This window comes from Tarenaya hassleriana, unplaced genomic scaffold, assembly GCF_000463585.1.
Source record: "Tarenaya hassleriana unplaced genomic scaffold, ASM46358v1 Cleome32, whole genome shotgun sequence".
Classification (NCBI taxonomy): domain Eukaryota; kingdom Viridiplantae; phylum Streptophyta; class Magnoliopsida; order Brassicales; family Cleomaceae; genus Tarenaya; species Tarenaya hassleriana.
In genome coordinates this window covers 147,448-155,075 of record NW_010966372.1, presented here as the reverse complement: position 1 = coordinate 155,075, position 7,628 = coordinate 147,448, and the positions used below count along the sequence as shown (strand labels likewise).

General features: G+C 37.7%; 3 protein-coding genes and 1 long non-coding RNA gene across 7 annotated transcripts in view; 2 read left to right on the top strand and 2 right to left on the bottom strand.

Moving 5' to 3' along the window:
• Positions 1–2,728, top strand: part of LOC104820758 — a 3,598-nt gene extending 870 nt beyond the window's left edge. The window contains exons 2-3 of one of the 2 annotated variants that reach the window (XR_772964.1): positions 695–1,367; positions 2,645–2,728. Coding sequence is in view for 1 of the 2 variants with exons in the window: in XM_010551340.1 (XP_010549642.1) it covers positions 695–1,213 (519 nt within the window). In the remaining variant the exon portion in view is untranslated. Of the gene's footprint in view, positions 1–694; positions 1,493–2,644 lie in introns of those variants that run through there. The other variant, XM_010551340.1, reaches the window with a different exon arrangement.
• LOC104820759 lies at positions 2,470–3,179 on the bottom strand. Its single transcript, XM_010551341.1, has 2 exons — positions 3,023–3,179; positions 2,470–2,901 (listed from the first exon to the last, which is right to left on the bottom strand). The coding sequence occupies exons 1-2, from the start codon at positions 3,130–3,132 to the stop codon at positions 2,682–2,684; spliced, it is 330 nt and encodes a 109-aa protein (XP_010549643.1). The 5' UTR covers positions 3,133–3,179; the 3' UTR covers positions 2,470–2,681.
• On the top strand, positions 2,751–5,369 carry LOC104820760. Of its 2 annotated transcripts, none has more exons than XR_772965.2 (5): positions 2,751–2,843; positions 3,111–3,179; positions 4,076–4,345; positions 4,456–4,539; positions 4,632–5,369. It is a non-coding gene; the product is annotated as an uncharacterized LOC104820760 (long non-coding RNA). The 2 variants fall into 2 exon arrangements; XR_772966.2 differs by having other exon boundaries at positions 3,102–3,179.
• LOC104820761 overlaps positions 5,302–7,628 on the bottom strand; it is a 5,954-nt gene continuing 3,627 nt past the window's right edge. For both annotated transcript variants that reach the window (XM_010551343.2, XM_010551342.2), the window contains 4 exons: positions 6,438–6,608; positions 6,253–6,306; positions 5,955–6,101; positions 5,302–5,824 (listed from right to left, as the gene is read on the bottom strand). In XM_010551343.2, coding sequence (XP_010549645.1) covers positions 5,447–5,824; positions 5,955–6,101; positions 6,253–6,306; positions 6,438–6,608 — 750 coding nt within the window. In that variant the 3' untranslated portion in view covers positions 5,302–5,446. The remainder of the gene's footprint in view (positions 5,825–5,954; positions 6,102–6,252; positions 6,307–6,437; positions 6,609–7,628) is intronic.

The following is a 7,628-nucleotide window of genomic DNA, read 5'->3' as shown; positions in this document are numbered from 1 at the left end:
CGGAAGAGAAAAAGGCTGAAACTTTGGGCTAACTTTCACCTGGTTTGATTGATAAGGAAGCTGCTGGGTATAGGAAAATATCATGGTTTACTTGCCGGTGTATTGACCATGCTATTGCTATTTTGCTTGTTGAGTGGATAGAGAAATTGTTACATAGAGCAGCTTTACTTGATTCAATGATTTGTTGTCGAATGATTTTTGACTAGTTTTATGGGTAAAAGGCGCATAAGACTATTGATGATAAGTTTGATTTAGTATATGGGAAGACTCCTAATTCTTTCATAAGTGAAAAGCCTTATGTTAGTGAGTTCCATACTGCCATGTTGAAACCTTGTCGATGATAAATACTTTGCGTTTGATTTGTAGCACATGCCTAGGAGTTCCACGAGACAATAGAAATGCTGGTTTTCATTAGAATGCACAAGTCTGAGATCGTAAATTGTCATGTTGAGTTTTCAGGGTAGCTGAGAACAGCAGTGGTGATCATTGTTACTGTCTGATTCTCAGTAATCATGTTTTAGGCTTGGAGCATCCATAACTTTGGTTGCCAATCTTAGTTTTTAGTGACACTTTTTAGCGGTTAAACCTATAGCTTGTTACTGGTTCTAAAGCAGTTTGATAGTACCGCGAATCACATGGACTGCATACTGACATTTTTTGAGATGCTGACGTAATGGCTTGCTTCCAAGTGCAGGTATTTAGGGCTTTCAGTTGGATGGTTGCACCCATTGGCATATCTTTGCTGCTAGGAACAGACTCAAATGCAGGTTTGATGGCACTAGCAGTTCCGCTTGTACAGTCCATTCTGCCCCTTGTGATTGATAAGGCTTGGAGTAGACCAAGCATTAGACCTGTCAGAAGAACCAGAGGAACAACATTTTCAAGATCTGCAACCGTAGGCTACACAAGATCAAGCAACAATAGACAGGAGGAAAACCTGGCTGGCATAAATCTTGGAGGGTACAATTCATGGGTGGTAGGAGATGCTGATCCCAGCAGTACAGATTCTAGGTATGGGGGATGGGATGATCTAGACACACAAAAGGATATTAAATATGCTCCTGAAAATCCATCAAGCGAAAATGGGCGACCAAAGCTGCCGTACAAAAGAAAAGTGAGCCGGCCATGGAGAGTCAGGGATAAGCCGTTGCTTTTGAGGATGCTGATTGCTGTCTTCCCATTTTTGGGCTCGTGGACCAAGTTGTTATTTTGACAAGGGATTTAACCACAGCTCGGAGACATACATTTTTCTTGCAGGTTAGTGCAGAAATCATACAATTAGAAGAAAAAACATTTTGGATAAAAGAGGACAAGAAGCTTTTGGCATACTTGTCGTCAAACCAAATCCACTTCCCAGATTCATAAAGGTTAGCTTTCTTTTATATAAATTTTTCAGTCAGTTACTGGCGGAAAAAAAAAAGCATATTCTGTGAGTTGAGAACATAACATGTTTGAGATCCATCTGTGTATAAAAAATGTGTTCTGTTTCATCTATCTCTGTTTCTTAGCCTTGAAGGCCATATCTTATAATTTATTATGGGCACCAATTTTTGTGAGGTATAAAGTTATTCTGTTTGATTCTTAATAACACCAAAGTTGCATGGAAACCGGGAAGATTAGCCACTTTGAGTTGACGCTTTATATATATTATTAAGTATTTGCCAAGAATATTAGCCTCCCACTTTTTTTGTCTCTCTCTATCTCTCTATCTATATATACACACACACAGGAATATACATATCAGACAATTCCTTCAATTTGCCGCTATATCCTATCCTCCACATTTTTATAATTGCTTATAAGACGCATCAGATGCTGGTGCTGCTCTTAGAGGTATTTGGGAGTGCAAGCTTTTACTTTATCTGGTCAAGGATCAATACTGCAGAATATATGCTTTCTTCACATTCCTGTGCTTCACATGTCATAAAAAAATATTCCAAAGGTTCTTTATGGGTTTACCTAATGATAATCACCACTAACCACTGATTGGAATCTTTGGTAAAGATCTAGGCGAACAGTTTAAAGACGAAATTAGAGAACAATACCAGGTAAAGGACTTTGACCTTCGTATTCTTGCGTCGAAAGAGGATATGGTACAATCTTGTGCATATCTTATTTTCTTATCTTAGAAGAATCTTTCCAATGGATCCATAGAGTTTCACTAATCATGTTTGGGTTTATGCAGATGGATGTAGAATAGGTGTATTCACCCTTTAATTTACTTTATAATGAAGGATAGAGAGTATCTAACTCTTGGATTATATTTTTACTAATAATTTATCCCGGGATCTTTGAAAATAGCTAGGAGAGTGCTTTACTCTGATGATTGAGCAAAAGTGATAATTTTTTCCTTGCTGTAAGGAAAAAAAAAGTAATGTTGGTGTGCAAGTATACCTTGTTCATTGTGATACTAGACTGCTCTTAGGGTTACCATACTTGAAATTCTTGCGTGTTGTTGTTTAGATCAGATGAGTTTCGAACTGAGAAGTTAAGGTATATTTAATAGTGATAGTCTGATCTATCATAAGGAAAGAAATTACATCAAGAAACAGAAAACCTAGGAGGGTCTCGCATGCTTCCTGAGCACTTTTTTTTCTTCTATATAATCTTTTTTGCCTGAATAGAATTTCATGTTCATGGTTAGGAAGACTAACCCATGATTAGGTCCTAAGTAAAAAGACTTATGGAGAAGATGGAGAATCAAACTTGTAATGCTTGTCGATGGAAACTGATACATCCCAAGTGCAGCTAAGGCCCTTAGGGATGGTCACAAGGTCTCCTGCACCAAATTCTACAAACTCCGGTGACCCTTTTGGATAAACCTTCACTTTTCCCCGGAGCAGGTAGCATGTCTGTCTTGCTTCATATCTCAGCGCATATTTTCCAGGTGGACAGCCCCATCTACTTACGAGAGATTCATCAAGAATAACACTCCGTTATAACCAGTAAAAATGAGGGGAAAAGAGAGAGAAAATCTGTGTGGTAGGGTTAGGAACATGGCATATGCATGTTTAGTACTTACTTAGGCCATGATGTGATTCCTAGTTCTGATAACCTTGACTTTGGAGGATTTCTTTCAATAACGATATCCATATTGGAAGATGAATCAGGTGACTTTGATGCTGTTGCCATGCAATAGAGAATACAGAGAGAAACAGAGAAGGAAAGCAAGGAAGAAGGTGGGTTGATAAGATGGTATTTATTTAGTGAAGTACAAAGTAGTTGGCTTGCATGTGTATATGTGTATATAAAGAGGCATATCTAAAGTGAGCACTTTTTCCTGTCAATGGATAATAGGTGAGGAATCTTTAGACGAAGTGGTTCAGTTTAGTTTCAAGAGAAAACTTTGACCCAAAAAGGAAAAGAGTCAATAAATGTGAACATTTGCATTAAGCTTTCTGCTTTTTCAGATATTCATACCAGCAGGAGATAATATTGCACGTTTTGATTTGGTTTTTTAACCACAAGGCTAGAAACGACGAAAGGCTTGTTTACATAATTGAGTGAGCCTTGATGATGAATCCATCTACATCAAGACAAGCACATGGACCCCTTTTTTGTCCTCTTATCTTATTTCATTTTCCCTTTCACACTTTCTGCCCATCTTGGAATTTTCATGCTTTTTGTTCTGATCCTGCAAGATCAAATAAGATCAAGCTTTTTCTTGCAGCTGCATGTGCTTACTAATCTGACCATTGTGGACATATGCATAGTTTGATCGGTTTTTACCACAAGGTTTTAACCTTTTTATATCAGATCTTATGCCTGGATGAAACTGGACATCCAACTTCTTTTTCTATCTTTCTTTTAACATAGCCCCACATTAGTAACTCTTATGTGTTTTTCAGTTTCCAGAATGTTTGACTGTATTACGTGTTACCCACCTCCGGTTTGGCTGCATGCTCAACTTGTTCTGTTTGTTTCTTCACATTGACATTTTTGGGGATTAGTATATACCTTTGCATAAAAGTATAATGCTTGGATACATGGGCATATAGATCTGTGTAGAGGGCATGTTCATGTATATATTCATATGCAAATCTATGCCGATATATTTTATGAATTTTGCATGCAGCATCACATGTTTGTCTTTTAGACTGAGGAATGTGGACACCTGGACGCAGATCCAGAACGAAACAAAGTCCTCCATGTGAACAAATGCATGCAAGGAACTAAAGATCATTCCTATGGGACTCGTCAAATGTGGGAATCATTTGAAACATGGTCCTGCTTGGATGTGTGTCTCTGTCTAACAAGACAGCATGATTTTGTTTGGATATTTGTGGTCCGTAGACCTGGACAATGCACGTTACGGTTCTTTCCATCATTCCATACTCCACACAAGGTAAGTGGAAAATTTATTATATTCATTCATGGATACCCAGAGATCATCTTGTTGTCTCTTTTAATTTGTGGTCCTCGAGACACTTTACATGTATACTCACTGTTTGCTAGTTCTTGGAATCCAAGATGGGTTTGTGGCACCGATGTTGGTACCGGCTGATTGATTTTTCATGCCAGATACGTTTCAGAGCTACGGTATAACAACAGATCATCTCTAAGCTCTTTATTGATATTGGTCATTTATTTAATAATGATTAGCTTACATCACATCTTCTCTTTTCCAACAGTATATGGAGTTCTTGAGACAATCTCGCAGTCTCAATGACCAGCTCAGTACTCCCTTAATAATTCCAGCTTTAGACGGGAAGTTCCATTCTTCCATTCTTCCAGATTCCGCCGGACCCGTAGACTTGGTTGCGGCGCCAAACGAGTAGCTGATCTGCACCAGATGGATCCAGTCCTAGTATCCGAGATTTAACCGAGAATTCTTTCTCGGTTTTCAAGTGAATCCCTATGTTCATCCCGGGAACTAACACTATTACTGGGGATAATGCCACAGAACAGGACCCGGAACACCACCTGCTCCAGCCTATCTGATGACAGAATATCCAGAATCAAGTAGAATGGTAGAATGTAGATCCGTTGGTACAGATGGTCAGCACCAGAAAAATCAATAACCGGGTTCGCTGGATTGCCAACCCATACCGGATTGATCGGTATTCTGTCAAACCAGATACCAGTGCGTACTTTGACCGACCGACCCGAGTAAGAATCTGGATGATTTCTGGGTAAAGAACCCATGCCTGCAGACACCAGTTCCTCCCAGTCTCCGAGCATTGAAAAATTCTTTGGTCTTAAATTCGCTTGCAGCTTTTGTCAATGACTGATGGAGACACCAGAAGAATCATAACTCATTTAGACAGTACTGAAGTTTCTTGCAGGACCAGAAGTCTCGAGTTCGAACCAATAAATGTGGTTCTCATTAAATCCTGAATTTCTGCAGACGTTTCAATGTCACGTTAACATTCGCCCTTTCTCATTCTTCTACCCAAAATATCTACACACATCTAATGACAATTCCAAGTAGAAAATCTCTTTTGGTCTAAGTGCACCTAGGGTTAAACCCGGGTCCACCATAGTAAAAGTAAGTGCCCCACTCATTGCTGTGAAAGCTCTCGATGCTGTAACAGTCTGTGTTCTCGGCCACAGTCTTGATGTCTCGGACAGGGACGAGGGCGTTGTCGGGATCGACGATCTCGAGGTCTCGGAAGTAAGAGGCTTGGCCGAAGCCTTGGTCGGCGAAGCGACCGGAGCCCATCTGGGTGGTGGTGTGCCTCCCGGCGGCTCGTGAGTTCACGACCTCTCCGCCCCACTCGACCATCGTGGCGTGGTCGCTTAAGTGCGTGAATAGCTCCGAGGGCCAGTAACCTACCAATGTGTTGTCTCCAAAGCCTAACCACCAGTTCCCTTGCTTTGGATCCTTCGTTTTTTTATTTACCAAAGATATATAAAATGATCACTGCATCGTTACGAATTCTTTTTTTTTTTTGTTATGAATTCTTTTTCATCGTTATATATATATATATATATGTATATATATATATGTATACCTTAAAAATGAGGATGGAGATGTCGAATTGGCTGCCTTTGAAGGTAGAGACGGGAGAAATGGCAGCTCCAATGGCAATTCTGTCATTAGTTTGTACAAATCCAGCGCACAGAAGATTGTAGCACCCTGTTGCTTGATATGAATCACTCTGAAAAACATTATCATACATATATATATATATATATGTATCCAAATAAAAATTAAATGTTACTAATCAAAGTAATCTTTATTTAAATATCAAAAATTTATTATTGGAATAGAAGCAAAACAACTGGATATATATAAAAGAAGAAGCATACCGTCCAATAGGTGAACAGTCTAGGCCTGCTGTCACCGTACAGCTCCGGACTGACCTGTCTAGTAGAATATTCAAAAGCTTTACCCTCACATATTTTTTTCATTAATAATAATTAGAGGGGGGTTTTAGTCTATTTATTTTTTTCCGGGGTCAAAAAGTGAAAAGAGTAAAAGAAGGAGGGCGTACCTGCCAACCAGCTTCGACGCTATTGAGATCGGAACCGTCGAAAGATCCGGACAGAAGCCAAATCTGAGAGAGACTGAACTCATTCACTTCCTGTATCGATGGGTCCCACACATTCATAGTGGCCTTCGCTCCGTATATCTCCTCCGTCGTATCCGTGTACGCGATCGCATGCTATCATTCCCCGCCCCCCAAAAATTAACCAAATCCAAGATTAAAAAATAAAAACCACATTAATTACTTTGAAATTATGATCATATTGACATATTCATAATAGTTTATCGGAATTTGTTCGTCGTAAATGTATACGTATTATGTATAGTATTTTATCGTATTGTATAGTATAATATAATATAGTATAGTAAAACAATAACTAATACTTTATATTTCACCAAAAAAAAAAACTAATACTTTATAGATCATTAGGGAGCAATTCATGGTTTTTATTTTTGGCATGTTTTTCCTTTTTCTTTTGATTTAGTAACTAAATTTAAATCCAACGCAAACAGTAAATTATAAGGTCATGAATTTTAATATTTAGACCATTAATTCCTGCGGCCTCCGAACAATTTGTTGTTACGATCGATATTTAAATCAATTTGTGTATATGCATTAATATATTAAAGGGAAAATGACATTTTCCTACACCAACTTTGTAAAATGTGACCTTTTCCTACACGAATTTTTAATTTGACAAAAAACTACACCAAATTATCAAATGTGCCAAATTGATACACGAACTACCCGATTTAACTGCAATTTGCTACACAATACGAAAACGGTGTTAAGTGTCCGTTAACCGCTGACGTGGCATGCCACGTGGCGGCTGACGTGGCACGCCACATAGATTTTTGCCACATCAGCATGTCACGTCATATTTTAAAAAAAATTCCGAAAAAATATGAAAAAAAATCGATTTTTTTTTAAAAATTTAAAATAAAATAAATAAACAGCAAAAAAAAATATACATATATATTCATATCTATATACAAATAAAAATATAAATATATATACAAAATAAAAAACATACACATATATATACAAACATCTATACAAATATATATATACATATACATACAAACAAATATATTTATATATACATATACATATATAAACACATATATATGTATATATACATATGCATATACATACATACATACATACAAAAAAAAAATCACACACATATATATATAT